Raw genomic sequence first — 19,497 nt, 5'->3', positions numbered from 1 at the left:
TTTATAAGTTGATAAACATGAGTGCACTCTCTCCTGCAGTTTGACTTCAAGAAATGAGGAGAATTTACGGATACAAATTATTGAAGAGATCAAATGTATAATTTAAATTGAACTTAAAATACGGTTTTGGTGTTCTAATATTTAAAAATGAACTAGGAACGGAAAATTACAAAAATAATCGCATTGTTGTTCAACGATAGGCTATGTTTCAAATGTCTTTGAAAGAACAGTCAATTTTAGTCTATATGGAAATGTTTGGATTCCATCTCAAAATAGATTCAGAAATGGCATCAGAACTAAATGTCTTGTTTTATTTTGCTAATGAGAATATGAGAGCCACAACCTTGTAAGGTTTACTTGAGCCTTTAGATGACATTCAGATTATTAATAATGTGTTCTATAACCTATAATGTTTTATTGTCTTGATAACAAACTTTCAATTCAATAGTTTCCTTCATTAAAAAGGAATAAAAGATATTCTTATAAATCTTTTTTTAAAGGGGAGGCCGAACCCTTTTTACAGCTTTATTCTGCCCATTGTCATGAGCCATTGGCCTGTGCGAAGATCTTATCAAACAGAATCTGGTCACAGGCAGGATGGAAACCTGCACTATCTTTAGCTCAGACTCAAAGTTCGACACCCTACACCGCTCGGCCATCCGCTCTACCAGAGCCGTTCCAACTGCAACCCTTATTCTTGCAATTTTTTAACTAAACTATGTTGTATTCACGGAAAATAAAAAACGTAAATAATGTATTAAATTTAACACTGACGAAAACGCAACTTACTTGAGAGGTGAAACACTGTCCTCTACCATAGTGGAGCCTTCATCTCCTTCTATTCCAAAATGGTCCTTGGATTGTTTCTGTAATTAAACAAAAATGCAACTTAATAATAGTTACGGAGGTACATACATTTTCAATCTATCATGTAGTTAAGTAAGTGTTCAGTTATAGTTTATATTTATAACGACACATAAACAATCATTCATTGTAATTTTATAACTTTTGCCAAACTTCAACTTTACTGATGATATATAATAAGAATATGATGCTATTAAGAAAAAAGTTCACTTTTTTAGGTCAGGTAAAAATAAAACCTTTTTTGTTCTTCAAAAATTCAATGAGGTATCAGAATAGTAGATAAAGCAGAATCAGCAAATATAACCATATTGCAAATCTCTGAAAACAAACAAATGGGCTTAAGTTTTCTTGTATAATCATTGTCAACAATATTTCTATATGTTTTTATTTAATTTATTTTATTGTATTGACTGAATAAATTTGAATTCCAACGTTTTACTTCCAAACTCAATTACAATACTCCCAAGCACATTCGGGATAAAGCTGTTATTTTAAATTAAAGGAAGTAATACAGAATATCAATCCTTAAAAAAACAAGCACACACAGAATAAACCTGCTCTTTGACTGCCCTGTAATAGTAAGGGAGCACTATACAATCTTTGGTACTCAAGGGTGGTGAATTTCCCTAGGAGGACCTTATGGGTTATTTGCTACGGTTTATAGAAAGAACCGCAAAAACTGTAAACTGGCCTTATGGTTTACTTCCGGGATGCACAAAAGGCCCTTGAGGCTGAAGTGCACAACAATAATGCTGCCCCTTACACAACGAAGAACAAACATACCTTCTTGAGTATGATGTCAATGTATCCTGCGATGAGTTGTAATATCTGTTCGGCCTCAGTGGTCTGCACCGAGTAGTACTGGTCCGAGTAGTCACCAAAGTCCAGGGTGAATGTATTGGGGGAGGCTCCCCAGCGCCGTACAGTCGTGAGTGGCCATGTCTTCAGGATCTCCTTCGTCCTTTCATCCAATCTTAGCACGGAGTCCTTTGTCACTCCCAGAAGACGAGGAACCAACTTGTTCTTGCCCTTCATCTTCTCCTACAGGTCACAATTAGGCATTAAACAATTATACGCTGCACTGTTAACATTGTAATACCTACTTGTGAAAGTATTTATTATAATTGTGAATAAGATAAGTTAGATAACCAACAAAGCTCACCTTAAAGGTTCAATTTTATCTTGTTAAGTTTGAATCAACATTAAATTTTAACTATGTTTCATAGTTTAAAGGTTTTAAGCTTTAATCACCTAATTTACATATTTATATTCTTGTTACATTTGTTTTTAATCATATACGTTCTTTACGTTTCTTGTCCAATATGTGTTTTTGATATTTCGTTCACCATATAATGCTTTCATTATTACTTAACATATTTTCTATGGCTACTCTCTATTTATCAAAGTTAGTAGTTTTGTACGTTCTCATGCCTTTTGCAATGTTTCTGTTAATTTTAAAAGAAGTCTGTAGTGAAATTATTATTTTTTACTCATTACTGCCTAATATTTTGACAAATTCTATTGTAACTCCTTATGTTGCTTAATAAAGACATCTTGAATCTTAAATTAAATCTAAATCATTTTAAACATAATAGTTCCCCAATCCGATTATAGGAACAAGATAAAGTTTTTTACGTAACGGAACTTGGATTATGCTTTTTGAATTTTTTTATTAGGTGGATTACAAAATTAAGGCAAAAGTTTTACGATTTTGAGTTGACACTTGATTCCTAACTATGAGGAAAGGGACAATATTAAATAAATTTTAAAATAAACTTCTAATAGTTTGAAACTCCGATAGCTCTTCATTCTATGTTAAAAAAGTAAAGAGGGAAGTACAAAGTCCTCCTGTACAAGATACATCTGAAGAAAAAGTGGCGTCTACACATTTCATAAATCATGAATAAAAAAAGGGAAGTGATTACTGTATTATTAAGAAGTAATGTATCTTTACCTTCACCAAGAAGAACGTAACCCCATAGGTTTTGAGAGAACGAGCCGTTTTCGTGTAAAGGACTTTTGCATCCAGTTCGGAGAGGCCCACATGTTTTGCATGTTCCGCAAAAACTTTCTTCTCGATTCCCTTCACTTTGACATACGACTGCGGCAGGAACTCCTTCAGGCTGTAAATTATTTTATTGTTAATAATAGTGACAGTCTGAAAACACATTTTAAACACCTGACTAAATAAAATAATTCATTATACTATTCTCGCTTATTTCTGCTGAAATACAAATATAACTTGTGTAAAGTCATTGAGATTTTCTCAAACTTGTAGACTAAAGTGTGGGGGCGCAACATCTGGTTGATTTATTAATAACTTTCCGTTTCCTTCTTCAATTTAGTCTATTACTATTTCACAAGTTTGAGACACTCTCAATGATCGGTACGGACAGTCCTGTTCATCAGACTCCAAGAATCCCCAACATGACACTTCTAGACTTTTTCTTATGGGGATACTTGAAAAAAATTTCTTACAGTGAAAAATCAGGGATCAGCAACATTTAAGACACCGCATCATTGCTGCTCTAGCCATAATCGTGCCTGATATGATTCAGAGAATCTGGGTAGAAATTGATTATCGGCTGGACGATTGCAAAGCTACCAACAGAGCTCATATTGAAACATTTTAAGGTGTGTAAAAAGATTTGTTGAATTTTTCTACTGAACAAAACCAAACATGTTTAATTATTTATGACAGTAACTGAGTTATGATTTTTACAGTTGAAGTTTTACAATCATAATGAAAAAATGAAACATGAACCACGACTTACTGACTTTAAAATTTAATAATTCTATAAATTATTCTTAAACAAACAATCCAAATTTATAAATATAGACACTCTTCTCTTCTCTAATTTAAAAAACAAAACATTTGCTGACCCCATCAATAATTTTGTTGTTTTGTTCCAGTAACATAATGAGATTATTTTTTTTTTATTCAGAAGACTATTTATCATTCTATTAATATTATACATAAATTGGTCTCAGATATCAAGCAGCAATTGAAATATAAGAGGCCCACTTTTTAATAAATAGAAAGATTGCTGGATAATTAAATGCTTATTATTATTGCACCAACTCTGAAGCTATGATACGTAGAGATCAAACTATCTGATTCACGTTTAATCCAAAATCAAATTGAAATTTTGAATTTGAAAATGAATAATGATAAGTTCGGATCTGACTTGGAAATCAAATTGTGGCTAACGAACTGATTTGGATCCTAACATTGGGAGCTGCTTTTATCTTTTAGAAAGTATGAATTCAACCTGCAATTTCCAAAAATGCAAAGTCCTGATAAAAAAACTTACTCGAGGAATGGTGGTTTGTGCTTGGTTTCGTTGTAGTCACCAAACTGGATGTGCGCCTGAATGCCCGCCAACTCACAGGCCATCTCCTGAGTGATGGGGTGGGTTCCGTCTAAGATGGCATCTCGCGCTTGCACATACAGTAGATTCAGTTGTACCGGGTCTCTGGAGTCGATGTTCTGATCCGAGAAGAAAAACTTCCTCCGCAGCAGAACTGGTTCCGACTCATCGATCCCTTGTTCACGTAGTGTCTTAGATGGATCGATCCAATTCACTAAAAAATAAACACATATAGAATATTAAATTAAACAACGATTAAAAATTCTATATTGAGGTAAAAAAACACGTCATATTGTATATGAAGAATAAAGTAATACATAATTGTAATACACTATTTGTACCAAACTTGAACGTAATTCAAAACTAATACAACTTTTACTAGTGCTCCCACTAAAATATATAAATAACTTACGCAGTATCTAACTTACCTTCATCGTCAGTTTTCAGTTTCTTACGGAGTTGTTCCATTTTTGCGTCTCGTTCTTTTTCTTCCTTTTTACGCTTGAGTGTTAGTGTGCCATAGTTAGGCTTGTTCTCGACCTCATCTTCCGGGCTTTCTCGGACCAAACTGTACTCATCGTGGTTCGTGATTCCTGAAACCAAGAACAAAATATTTTTTTTTAATTTAAAGATGGTGTATGATTTGAAACAATGGTTTGGAGTGGTTATCTGTGTTTCAGCTATTTGTATCACATAAGAATATCTAATGCACATAACATTTAACAATAGTTAACACACGGAAATGTTTAGTAAAAAGTGTTGTCACGATTTTACAGGAAGATTGGTGGAATGGAAATATTCTGTTTAGAAATGTACTGACATATGGGTTTAAGAAACTTTTACTAAAATTCATTTACTCGCATCTTCCTGCCTAAATATGAAAAAAGTTAAAAAACCAAAACACTTAATAACATTTTATTATAATTTAAAGTCACTCGTAACATAATATTTAAAATTAAAGTAAACTTCCCGATATTTTAGAACACAGATACGACATTTCGGTTTAAGATCTAGCAATATAAAAATTCATTTAACTCATTGTATTTACTTCCGCAACTTATTGCAATGTAATGATGAGAACATGAAAAATTATAATTAACAACAAATAACTCTGACTGCCATTGTCGCCCAATTTTAAAAAGCAAGATTTGTTTTAGTACCATTTCCATTACTGCCCACTCACAAGGTCGCACTTTGATACTTCATACACTTGTTAGTATGACTGTTGGGATTTACAAACTTTAATTGGATGGTTATGCAGTTATGTCATTACGTCAGTAGTCTACAGGAACCACACAGAATCTTCCCTATAGGCAAGTATAGCCTATAGGAATTGGTCTTTTATACACTTTCTAGGCCAGCAAAACAAAGAAGATACTGACATTCATAGAGTAAGTTTGTTGTAATATAAAACCCAAATAATGTGAAAAAGTAACATAAACCGAAAGCTGCGTTTGCACTGGCAAGAAAAGTAGCGAGAGAACTTGTCAGTTCTCGCAAACAACTGTCTCTAGTCATGTGACTGTCCAACTGCACTAGACAGTTTTACTGTCAGACACTGCTCTCTGATTCTCGTGTACAACTGTCCAGCATCGGTTGCGACAGTGTTTGCGAGAGCAAACATTTATACTGGCAATTTTTACTGTCTGAAACAAAACTAGCAGAATTTCTTGCCAGTGTAAACACGGCTATACACATGTCTCGACGAGACAACACAACATTGTTGTGCCACTAAAGTGCAACATTTGTTACATGTTACTAGGCTAGGGAATAATTTAACATGTTGTATCCCATCTATTTGCAGGGTCCATTTGATTACATTGGAAATATTTAATTGTCAAAAAAAAGCGATAGAGAGAGAGAGAGAGAGTGAGTGATATGGTTGGAGATCCATAACATTTCTTTGAATAAGTACTACAGCAATGTTATGAGAAGTAGCTTACCTATCTTTGTGCAAATGACCACCATCAGGTTGGCGACAGGCTGGCTGTCGTCTACGAGCAAAGTTTTGAGTGTTCCGTCCAACATTCTCACCCGCAAGGTTCTCAGTTTCTTCCTGTACTCCAGCAGGTCCTGTAGGCAGGATAGCTACTGCTCAGATAAAAGTTATCAGAGTCACTCAGGCACTTTGTAACTGTGCCACCAAGTAACACACTAAAACCAAACTCAACCCTGTATCTGGTAAACATTGATGTATTAGCTGTTTGATTACTGTCTTTAAATACTTACTGTTGTGAAAGCACAGTAAAATAAATAAAATACTCCAAATTGAAACAGCCTAAAAAAGATAGATTTACATTAAAAATACGTGAAGTACAGTGAATTCGCATCAGCTCTGGAATGATTCCGCTGGAACAAAATGTTGTGTTCGAGGTCGTAAATCTCAGAACTTACTGACAAAATGACAGTTTTCCTGCAGCTACAACAAATAGCGATTAGTTCTGTTGTAACTTATTTATCATTATTGAGATCCTTACGGCGTTCAGGTAGTAACCCGAAAAGCATTGCAGTAACGAAAGTCACATTATCGCAACAGTTCCAAGTGAAACTCTACTCTTTTGTTACAATGGTTCCAAAACTGTTACAGCTGTGGAGCGTTGTGTCAAGAGTGTTATAGAAACACATCTCTAATGCACTCTAACATCACTCTTTGACAATTTTAGATGGCTCAGTAACAATTTTAATATTCATGAAAATTTAATAAAAATATAAATTCCCATTTTAATCGTATGGGAGAGTAAAATTTTCTGGTGTGATATAAAAAAAGCCTACAACGGTTTGGTATTTACTGTAAAGCTCATTTAATCCATCTTCATTACTACTGAATTAGCTTTTACCAAACGTTTCAACATCTTTTAATAGCAACAAAAGTACGACGACAACTAAAGTAACACATTTGTAACAGATTTTAATAAAGCCAGGAAAAATTTAGGGAGATCCTATAAAGTATTGACCTGGGATGAAATAATCAAATTATTCCTTCATACATTGAGGCATGATTTACAACGAAGGTCATCACCACATAAACGCTTGTTTAGTTAATCTGGTTTATCACATCATGGAATCTAAAATAGAGACAGTCAACATGACTCATGGGTTGGCTGGGATCCATCTGAACAAATCCCAACGATGGTGGTCTGTGATTCGTATAACAACTGCTTTGAACGTAATATTTTTAAATAAAGTTACATAAAACTAATTCTGATGTATAACAATGTTAAGGTAGTTTACTGACTGATTGCAGTGTCACTTAATCGAGGAGAGGAGCTATAAAAAGAGGTGACACACATATAAATTTGTTTATCCATACTGTTTTGATACAAATAACACTTTTCACGAGTTTTATAAAATGTATTGATAATTAAATTAGAATGAGATTAAAAAGAATGCTTACCCACCTGTAGGGTATTTCCTTATTTCTAAATTAATTGTTTTAATTTCCAAGATAATCAATAAAGATATTGTATCTTGATAAGAAATGTATAAACCCTTGTTAAAAGCGATTTGACTCAGTGCCTCTTTTAGTGACAAAATTAATAGCTCCTTATTTCAAAAGAATATTGAAGGTTTTTTTGTGGTGATAAATATACATATAATGCTTACCCCATTTCTTAAAATGTAGTAGTCCAAGTTCCGGCCGGGCTCTAGCCATACACCCTTCTTCACATCTTCGTCAGCCAAGAACAGTCCATAATCCTTGGCTGTAAAACATAACAAAGAAATCAGCCATTTCATTAGATGCAAACAGTTTGTTCATTAGTCCTCCTACAGATATAATTCGGACCTTCGTTTCCTAGCTGATAAGCAGTGTGAAGTTCTTACAAGACTCGCTACTGTTTACAGTTTTAACAAACATTGATTTTCCATTCTGTAGCTGCCAAGTTTGATCCAAGGTATAGCAACGATACACTTAAGCTACTAATCAAATCAAATCAAATCAAAATATTCTTTATTACATGTTCATCAAGAACAGAAATGGTGTCAGTTTTACAATGATGTTGTACATAACTTGTTAAAACTTATTGAGATGTTTTTTGGACAGTCTATCCATGTTGAAGGAACTCATTTATGGTGTAGAAAGGCCGTTCGGCCCAGCCAGCTGTGGAGTCCTATCTTCAATTTAATCCTATTTCTTGATCTTAGGTTTCTGGGCAGTCGATTGAGGAATTTAATTCCCGTATACGTTGGTTTTTTCTCATATTGAGCTAGGCGGTGTGCTGGAAGACTGTAGAGTTGTGTGTTGCGGGTGTTGTGCGTGTGTATATCAGAGCCCCTTGTCATGTTTTGTCCATCAGCATGCATGACTGTTTCTTGTATGTATAGGTTGTACTATTCTATGTAGAAAGAAATCATCTTCTGTTTAAATCAATTGAGAAACCTTATAAAAATGTATTTTTCTCTATTAGTTAGTGTAAACTTCCATTTCATTCGGACACTGTTTAGATTTTATTTTCCAGCCTTCAAAAGCCCAGCCATACTTGTAAGTACATAGCACAAGCACTTTGAATAATGCACTATGACACCGTTGTAGTGAAGCTTTCATTGAGTTAAATATTTTGTATGGATACTACAAAGAATTGTAGTATTTCAAAAACCTACTTGATAACCAAAGTGTTGACTCTTAAAATATTTAAAATTTATTGTTGTTTAGTTAAAAATTATTAGCAGGACTTTTTCATTCAAGAGAGATATTGAGTCTAGTTTAATATCATTATTAGGGTTAGCCTTACATATATATTGTCATAATTATATTTTACCACACTAATGTGAAATGACTTATTCCTTAAAACTGGGTAATACCCAACTGAACATTCTTTAAAAATTAATTAGTAAGCCTATGATATATATGTTCCACCCGTTTCATAGAGATTTATTACAAAATTTATACAAAATAAAAGAATTAAAAAAAGTATGTATCAGTTTTACTTTTAAAATACGAAGTGTAGAGTGTTTTATATTATAACACAGAATTATAATTGAGCCAATTTATTGATAATAAGCATTATTAGTACTGATAGTAAAAAGATGTACTGTACTAAAATATACTTTGTTTCAAGTTTGTTTTTGACAATGGAAAGATAATGAACTTCGACTTAAGATAGCCTAAACCTAGGATGGTTTTATTAGATTATTGGACTCACGTTGACCCAGGTTAGCCTCAGTGATCTTCTCCCGAATGAGGCGGCAGGCGTCGTACACCGAAGTGTTCGGGTCGAACTGCATAGTTTTGGTGACATTTTTCTCCACGATGCTGATCCGCAGCGATAATGTGGCCATTTCATCAGATGCGAACGTTCCTCTCTGAAAACACAACAGGAACAGTTACTTGATGTTCAGTAACCTATACATTACGGGTATAAGAGTATTCCACCTCACATCTGTGCTCAATGTGTGGAGACTAAATCGCCATCTGTAAAGACATAACAAGTATAGACCTTTTTTCTTTTTTCATTCCATTTTTGGTTCTAAAAATTGGCATCCCTTTTTCACTACAACTTGAAACTAATCTATTATTTGATTTACTATTCATGCACAGAGCCAAGTTTCATTTTATTTAGAAAGAGGTTTTATCATTGCCTTGCCAGTCTCTCTAGAAATTTCAGAGTTTAAAAGAACAGAAAACTTAAGAGGATAACAAAAACAAAAAATGTATCAACACTGAATAACAACACAGTGGTTTTGTGGTACTCGTAAATGTAAATGCCTTTTTGAAATCAGCATGAAGTTAGTATATATGTACTCATCCTTAAGCTCATATACATGCAATAGACGAGATCATTGTTTACAACGTGGATAAAATACACATATTGAGTGAACAAAACAGCTCTCTTTAAAATCGCCATTTATTTGAAACATTAGTAATCCCACGAGAAACCAAATTATACTTTTTACTCTGTTAATTTGAATTGATAATTTTGTTATAACACAAGCTTGGACCACCATTGCTATTTGATAATACCTATAGCCTACTTAAATGACTGTAAAAATACTTTATTCTACACACTTCTGTAATACATTTGTTTACTTAATCAATAAGGTAGGCTGTTTAATTTTAAATTTTAATTATACCATGGTGTGGCCTTCAAACAGTTCAGAGGGTAAAGTGATCACGGGATCATTTCAGGAATTGATTGGCTGAGCTTTAGTGAAGCCTATCACTCATAGGGCTGGAAAAATTTTCATTTCTGTCTGGCCGAAAAATATCTCAAATGTGGACTGATCTACAATTTGAAATTGTGTATGACGCTTCACTTATGTATAAGGAACACGGAGTTAGATGGCACATGTCACTAGATGTGATTTGGCTGAGCGTTAACAAATATTTTTACATGGTCTTATGGGTAACCAAGACGGCAATGAGAAAATATTAGAATAAACAAATTTGTACACAAACAATACATTCATATGAGATTCAAACATGTAATGTATTAACACATGTAGCCTAATTATTCCAACACATGCATCATTTTAGACTTTTATTTTTAAACACTGATATGAACACACAATTTAACTAACAAAAATATGAATCTGACAAATTATGTGGAGAAAGATTTCATACGAAGACTTTTAAATTGTGCATGAAACCTTATTTCAACAAGAATGAGTTCTATGATGTGTACTTTTTGTGTTAACCTATCTTTTGCACGATTGGTTGCAGGACATCTCGAGAACAAAATGATCTATAAAGTTGAAATTTTGCAAGCAACCTTAGTGAAGCTTGTTATGACATGTGGTGTGACTTTTTTTCCCCTTGGGGCGGCCTACTGCCATGCACTTAAGCCTCAAGGGCTTTTTGCGCACCCCGGAAACACACCATGAGGCCCACCAGTCTACAACTTCAGCAGTTCAACAAACCGCCGAAAACAACCTATCAAGTCCTCCTGGGAAAATTCACCACCCCTGTCCAAAATACCAAAGATGGCATACCGCTCTCTTGCTATTGCAGGGCAATCAAAGAGCAGGGCTTACTTTCACTTTGTTTAACCAATACTATAAAAAATAAATAGCACCGTTCCAGTAATAGCGAAGAACATGTCTCTACACATGAAAACTAAGCACCTTACACTTAAAAATGTAATGTTCAACTGAATTATAGGACTGTAGGTTCACACCTAATTTTGATGAGGGTGGCTGATGTCACAGTTCCAGAGGGTGGGACAGTGAGTCCACACCGACACCCGTGGACTCCCGATCCTACTTCCCAAGACTGACCTGGCTGTACATTAGTGTTTCTTACCTGAACACTGTTCACTTTAGTGACGCTTCTATTGCACTTGTATTTTGTACTGCTAAAGGTAGTAAATATTAACATCAGTTTACTCAAACCAAAATTAGAACAAATTCAAAACACCCATATTCGTCTGTGACAACGGTATAAAGAACAGAAAATCCAAAAGTGCATAATATGTTTTACAGACATATCAAGTCAAGGCAATTGAAAATTTCATGAAATAAAAATTAGAAACAACTGCTTGGTTTAATATTAGTATATCTGTAAACAAGAACTCGCATTGTATTGAAACTGTTGTTATTGAAAACAAATATTAGCACGACAAGTCAAAACATGTAACATGAAATTTTTTAATTAACGCAGTCAACATTTACTTACTTGAAACACGTTTGATTGCTCAACATGTTTGTTGATAAATTATTGTGCTTTTATTGTGTATTCACATCAATATTTAACGAACGATAAATACTGTATTACAGCAGATATTGGACCAGCAGTCTGTATTTGACTAACACAGATAAAATTAATACAATGATCATTGTATGAATAATAGTTTAAACACAAAGTTATTTTCTTTAATTATGATTAGCCAAATTATTTTTTAATAGTATTGAAATTTTATTATACTAAAATTAATTCATATAAATGTATTGTGTCACAAACTCTAGTTCCCCATGTTCATGTAAAGCACCAAGATTTGTCCTTTCAGCGATATCAGGAACGGTAAATACAAAAGATTCCCGTGTTCGGACAAAAGGTAGGGTGCTTAGAAAAGCAAAATGAAAAAGTTTATAGGTCGTAAACGCTTGATTCCAAGATTATGGAATATTAATTAGGTAATTCTAAGCAATATATGGGTCAACCTCGATTTTTCTTATATTAACAATATAATGTTCCAATAGTCAATTAGAAAAGGAAATGACTAGAATTTCTTGCCGGAAAGCAGTTATAGGGAGCAGGCAACTCATATTACAATATAATGTTCCAATAGTCAATTAGAAAAGGAAATCACTAGAATTTCTTGCTGGAAAGCAGTTATATAGGGAGCAGACAACCGCGAGAATTACCTATTAGTGATCAGGGGCACTGACATGATCTGGGCTTCAAATTTGGAACTACTCGAGTTAATTTTTTTTCTAAAAGAGCAAGCAGCGCGAAGCGCTGCGCAGCGGGCAAGCATCGTGCGTGATCTTCGTATATACTGAAATGATTCAGGGCAAAGGAATGACACAGATTCCTTTACCAGATTTTTACGGAGATTTTGTATTGGGCGGATTATATTGGTTTACTTTGCTTTCCAGCATGTAATTATGTGTTTAAAATTGTTTTACATACATTACCTACATTATATTGTAATATGTAATAACAATTTATCAGAAATTTTTAATAAAAAAAAAGGATCACGCACGATGCCTGCCCGCAGCGCAGCCGTTCGCGCTGCTTGCTCTTTTAGAAAAAAAAAAATTAACTCGAGTAGTTCCAAATTTGAAGCCCAGATCACGTCAGTACCCCTGATAACTAATAGGTAACTCTAAGCAATATATGACCGTCTGGCGGTTGCCTGCTCCCTATAACTGCTTTCCGGCAAGAAATTCTAGTCATTTCCTTTTCTAATTGACTATTGGAACATTATATTGTAATATGAGAAAAATCGAGGTTGACCCATATATTGCTTAGAATTACCATTAATTAATTATGATTACTTTTTTAAAACAAATAGCAGTATATTACTATCTAAGTAATACAGTATCATAATAATAATGATTAATTTAGTATGCGCCTACAATAATACTGTGCTTACAAGTTTTAACGCAGTACGCTAGTAGTATTTATTATCCATATTTGCCGTTTGTTAAGATCATCTAGTTGTTCCTAATAATGTATAAATTGTTAATGGATATTTTTAGTACAGTAGAAGTAAAACTGCTTCCGCTTTGTTCTGTTCTTGTATATTATCTACATTAATAAAATTGCGCCAAACATTTTTATAAATTTTTGGTCCCCTGAAAATTGAAAATTACACAAAGCTAGGTTTCGAAGACGATGAGTATTTTGGTAAATGTTCACTTACGTTACAGAGTTTTGGAATGCAAAAAAACTGATGTTCTATAAAACGAAATTATAAAATTTATGTTTAGAACCGAACATAAATTCTTAATTTAACTTGTATAGTAATGCTCAACAAGAGCCAGATTCTGTCTAAAATCAATGATGATCATATGCTGTGATATCTGATCCTGAAGTTGGCAGGGATTTGTTTTCTTTTACCACAACACTAGCAATTCATACTGCACCACCAATCACAGAATAAGTGGAGTTTGAGTTGATGAATTCAAATGGCTACTTAGTTAATCACTTTTTATCATAAAAACTAGATAATAAAACTGAAACAGATGAAACGGCACTGAAAGAAGCATTATAAAGAAAATAATATTTCACTATAAATCACTTAATAATTATCTCAAAAAATTCAAATGAATTCGTTTATTGTGCTTCACATAGTAATTACATCTACTGTTGTTTTTTTTTAGTCAAGAATTATATAAAATTGATAACCTACAGATGTATCTTGTCCTTAAAATGACATGCATCTATAATTTGGTCAAAAAAGCTTGTTTTAAAAACACGAATGAGCTGTATACCTAAATCAGACAGTTAATCACGCCCAAGTGAAATGTAAAGTAAGATAGCTGGACACCAGTGCCGGAAACGACCGGGGAGAGAGAGAAAGAGGATATTTATGTGGAACATCAGCTGTTTCATTGAAATAAATGACTGGAATTAGCACTGCAGGGCAGCCACACATGAAACGAAATTTCCCTGCTACTGTTCTGCTGTGAAAAACATATAAATATACTAATACTCAATGCTCCGAAATGGAAATCCGATATAGTTAGTAGTAATTGGTGAATACACAATTTGAAGCTTCTGACAGGTATCAAACCAATCAATTGAACAATCCGAGGTGCCGATTGAAATAATCTGTTACGCCAGAAAGCCTCCCAGTTCTGAGAAATTCATTTCTGAGACGTCTTCGCCCGAATTGGGTGTAGACCGAAGGTTTTTGTTTTTCATAAAATCCACCGACAATAGTTTACACAGTTTACCCATATCCAAGCACGTGAAACAAGTCTACTGTAACGTTTGTGTTAATGTGATGTATTTACGACAAGTTGGTGGGAAAAAACTTTTGGCCTTATCCTAAATGTATCCCCATGACATAACAAATGCAAAGTATACATTTAAACATTCTATAACACGTTAATTAGTTTTTATCCTGGGTATCTTTTGCATTTGTTTTCGCTTCAAAAAGAGATATTAATAGTTGGTCTGAAATAAATACGTAAGGAAGTCAATATCGAAGTTAATAATTCATTGATAATTCTTTACCATATAACTGCACAAGAACAATGAGCCAACAGCGTCCTGTACACGGCGATGCTGTCTAATAATTTAATTTGGGTCTGGAAACGCATTTAAATATTGCTAACTGTAGGCTATATTGAAGCGGTATATTGTATTTCATTGATCATAATTTAGTTCGACAAGTTTGAACATACAATCTTTTAAATCAGAAAACTCACATTATATACACCCTAGATTTCCAAGTACTCCGAAACCATTGTTACAAAACAGTTGAGTTTTGCCAACATGTATTATTATTATAATTATAAGGATCAGCTTCTAGTAGAAGCAAAGTTGTTTTCAAAATTCCTTCTCAATATCAATAGGGTTCTAGAATTTCCATACTTTTTCAAATCCCTACATTAGAGATGACGCAATCTACAACTTACTCTCCCGATTTAGTCACTAAGCTTTTGCGTGTTTTTTTTTTTTTTTGTCCCCACATCTTGGACCCCATATGATATTCACGGGACACGTCAAGATAGAATTTACATTTTACTGCCACGAAGATTAAAATATAAAATCTTATTTGCTTAAAATGCAATTCACCGTGTATACGATTAATTTCACATGACCTATTTGCTTGACCGTATTTTCCAGGGCACTATTCCAAAAAGGGCAGATTAGGAATAAAACCCTTTTGAGTTAGGGATTTTAAACGCAAGGAAAATTGCACGAGGAACTTCAGTGTGGCCTACCTACCCCTCCTACTGCTACATCCCACGTCATCTTCACCCATTATACAGCTCGGCAGGAAGTAAGGAAGGCGATTACGGTTTCTTCTTGCGGCTTTGATGCCATCTGGATTCGATCAACAACTCACTGTACGTATACTTGTAACTCATCTACTTGTGATGTGGATTGCTAATAAACTTGCCAATCTTCATGTACTACATACTGTGAGTCTAGTTATAAATCGGGAGTATGATTATATGCACAGAGCGAAGATGAGTTACCTATTATTCAAAAGTAAATACTGAGTATAAATAATTGGGGGTAAAAGTCATATTAACGTAGGGCGAACAGAATAATCAAATCGAGCCAGATATTTTATACAAACCCAATAAATATAGTATTTTTTTAATAAAAGGTAAAACCGAAAATAGTAATTAATTTATTTAGAACAGTTAAAAAGATCATTACAGTAGTCTATTAACGCCTTTATGATATAGTAAACATTACATAAGAAAATATACAATATCAAACATTATCTCATTAGCTACCATGAAAAAATATAACCTTTAATGAAGTATGGATGGTTACTTTTTGATTTTAGAAATATCCACGTTTGTTATATCAACTAAATTTATACAATGAGTCCAAAATACTAAATGTAATCTTGGCCATTAACCGGGCATAGCAATAAACTATACAAATACTTTTGAGAGATACCGTAGTTAAATTTAAAATTTGCTCGATTTTTTTGTATAATAAACTTTAGTTAGGGAACAGTTTAGTTGTTATATACCAACATTTCTTTTTTATTACGAAAATAGAATGCTATTTATACGGAGAGATTGTGTGTTCCCCAAACAAAGACGCTGTAATCGGAAGACTTGGTAAAGACTGTGTGCGGCAAACTGTTCCCTACAAAGGTGCCGTGCAAGGAACACAGAACAGCGCTATTTATACGGAGAGATTGTGTGTTCCCCAAACAAAGACGCTGTAATCGGAACTCGGTAAAGACTGTGTGCGGCAAACTGTTCCTAACAAAGGTGCCGTGCAAGGAACACAGAACAGCGCTATTTATACGGAGAGATTGTGTGTTCCCCAAACAAAGACGCTGTAATCGGAAGACTGGTAAAGACTGTGTGCGGCAAACTGTTCCTGACAAAGGTGCCGTGCAAGGAACACAGAACATCGCTATTTATACGGAGAGATTGTGTGTTCCCCAAACAAGGACGCTGTAATCGGAACTCTGTAAAGACTGTGTGCGGCAAACTGTTCCTAACAAAGGTGCCGTGCAAGGAACACAGAACAGCGCTATTTATACGGAGAGATTGTGTGTTCCCCAAACAAAGACGCTGTAATCGGAAGACTTGGTAAAGACTGTGTGCGGCAAACTGTTCCTGACAAAGGTGCCGTGCAAGGAACACAGAACAGCGCTATTTATACGGAGAGATTGTGTGTTCCCCAAACAAAGACGCTGTAATCGGAAGACGGTAAAGACTGTGTGCGGCAAACTGTTCCCTGACAAAGGTGCCGTGCAAGGAAAACAGAACAGCGCTATTTATACGGAGAGATTGTGTGTTCCCCAAACAAAGACGCTGTAATCGGAAAACTTGGTAAAGACTGTGTGCGGCAAACTGTTCCTGACAAAGGTGCCGTGCAAGGGAAACTGAACAATGCTATTTGTAAAGAGAAACTTATTTATTGTTCCAAACGAATTTGCTGTGATCTGAAGATGGTATAATAAGCACTAATTGTCAAGAAACGATTTGTGATTGAAAATAGTTCAACATGCTCGAAAACAGATAACCAATATTTTCATAGTGGTCTATTTGGGCGGATAATCGTGTCACAATAAGATGGTGAAAAACGACCGGCTGAAAAAGGTGAGTTAAACGAGCGTTGAGCAACGATGTAACACTATTAGCACAATCTTAGTGTGCCTTAAAACTATGATTGGAGCGAGGTACGTTTAAGTAGGTACAGTACGAGTAATAGTATACAGTAGTTTGGGCGAAAGTGAGAGAAATGAAAGAGGAGGCTGGCCGGAGGAAGTGTGAGAGAAGACGAATAGGGATGCGTGGGGAGTGTGGGGAGGAGGGGAGGTGAGAGACCGAGGAAGGGGTCATGACGAGGTGGGGTTGCCCGGCAACGGGTGCAACGCTCATTGTCGAATTGTGATTATCCTACTACGCTGTCTGAAAACATAAGTCTGCCGGTTGGCCTATTTAAAAATGTAATCAATAATAGCCAATAAAATGAACACGTTCTACTTCTTCCACTTTTATAAAGTGGACAATAGCGGGGGAAGTGAATTTTACTTGGAACCGACGACGTTTTTGTCCTAATCACAGGATAACGTCTCATTAGACAACTTAGGACTTCTCGTGCTTCTAATACACATTAAACAGAATATGTTGCAGTGCACAATGAACAAAACTACCAACAGAATACTGCAGAGCGGAAATCAATAGTGATTGAGGAACGTTCCGTAACGAACTACAGCAGCACTACTACTGGATGCACTTGCACTACTGACAGCACTAGACTAACGATTGCCGGCCTGAGCGACAGCGGAAAGCGCCTACTACTGTTTGCCAAAACTTACTGAGAGGGCTCGGTGCGGGCACCACAGAAGACAGCAGTAGGAGGAATGGCATGAACCGTGGTGGTGGCGGTGGTGACGGTAATGGTGAGTCCACAACGACACATTCATTGTTCACTACAATCACACAATCATCTGTCCATCGTTCACTCGACCGTTCACCAGCTAAACCGAATCTCTTTCGTCCGAACTCAGTATAACCGGCCAGCTCTAACCCTGCGAGAGATCACCAGCGAAACTAAAATCAATTTTTTTACCACAGCTCTCTAAGAAGGACGGGGAAGTAGGATCGTGGTAGGATTAACAAGGAACCATATTTTACGACTAATAAAAACATACTCAAATATGCTTTACTTGTCGAGTTGAGGAACGACATATGAACCCCAAATTGATAAGTATGCTCTCGTACCCAAATTTCCGTCCGTTCCAGGTAGCGGAGTGGTAGCGTCTCCACTTATCACCCCAAGGACCCAGGTTCGAATCCTGGTTCGGGCGGGGGGTTGCAAGGGAATTGATCAAACATAATTTAATTGTACAGCCTACTCCAAAACATTCTCACCCTCGTGGCGTTCTTGCTGATCTTTTGGTAAAGAGCAGCCTTTAGTCACAAAGTCGTAGTCAACGTTCTAGGATTTATGAACCGACTATTGCAATTAAAAAAAAGCCATGTGACTACATTTAATAAATAAAACATAAATAATACTGAAAAGAAAAATGTTTTACTAGTAAAAGTCCATAGTTCAGTGGGAAGTTTACTTCAGTAAAATAAGTGAACTTCAGAAGATCTAAACACTGACAGTGTGATAACAATGATCTGGTATCGTATAATACAATTTGCTATTTGAATTTGACAAAGATCAAAAAACGATCCTCCGTTAGTTACAACCATAATTTGATCTTAAAATTATGTTTCTACATAACATGTAGATAACGTCGATATGTTTGATACCGTTTTGTAGTTTATCGAATAGAGACGTACTCTTTGACTCAACTATTGTAATGGAACATATTCCTAAAACAATATTTATTTTAAAAGCAAGAGAAAATAAAATTGAAGATATTTCATCTAGATCAGTACTTAGTAAGTGGAAATACCAATTCTTGACATTCTTTACTGATTTCATCGTACACAAGGGAAACGATTGCAAAAAACAAACTGAAAACAACAAAATATATTACCACCAGTCGTATGTGGTTGGTCGGCGAATGCAAACCTATTGTGACCTGTATTATGTAATTCAGTTTTAATAGTGTTGTGTGTGTGTGTTTTTTTTATTAAGTACTTTTTTTAGAGTTAGTAAAGTTGGCACACAACATGGTGATTGTGATCCTGACTTCGCGTGTTGCAACGC

The 19,497-nt window shown here is 35.0% G+C and overlaps 1 protein-coding gene across 2 annotated transcripts in view; it reads right to left on the bottom strand.

Annotated features, from left to right (window-relative positions):
* Positions 1 to 19,497, bottom strand: part of LOC124369999 (talin-2) — a 142,469-nt gene that overhangs the window by 70,478 nt on the left and 52,494 nt on the right. For both annotated transcript variants that reach the window (XM_046828262.1, XM_046828261.1), the window contains exons 3-10: positions 9,377 to 9,536; positions 7,839 to 7,936; positions 6,179 to 6,308; positions 4,664 to 4,828; positions 4,179 to 4,449; positions 2,819 to 2,987; positions 1,648 to 1,905; positions 790 to 866 (exon numbers count right to left, since the gene is read on the bottom strand). In XM_046828262.1, coding sequence (XP_046684218.1) covers positions 790 to 866; positions 1,648 to 1,905; positions 2,819 to 2,987; positions 4,179 to 4,449; positions 4,664 to 4,828; positions 6,179 to 6,308; positions 7,839 to 7,936; positions 9,377 to 9,512 — 1,304 coding nt within the window. In that variant the 5' untranslated portion in view covers positions 9,513 to 9,536. The remainder of the gene's footprint in view (positions 1 to 789; positions 867 to 1,647; positions 1,906 to 2,818; positions 2,988 to 4,178; positions 4,450 to 4,663; positions 4,829 to 6,178; positions 6,309 to 7,838; positions 7,937 to 9,376; positions 9,537 to 19,497) is intronic.

This window comes from Homalodisca vitripennis, chromosome X, assembly GCF_021130785.1.
Source record: "Homalodisca vitripennis isolate AUS2020 chromosome X, UT_GWSS_2.1, whole genome shotgun sequence".
In the NCBI taxonomy this organism is placed as follows: Eukaryota; Metazoa; Arthropoda; class Insecta; order Hemiptera; family Cicadellidae; genus Homalodisca; species Homalodisca vitripennis.
Note: the sequence above shows the minus strand (reverse complement) of the source record. Positions and strands in the feature narration are given on the sequence as shown.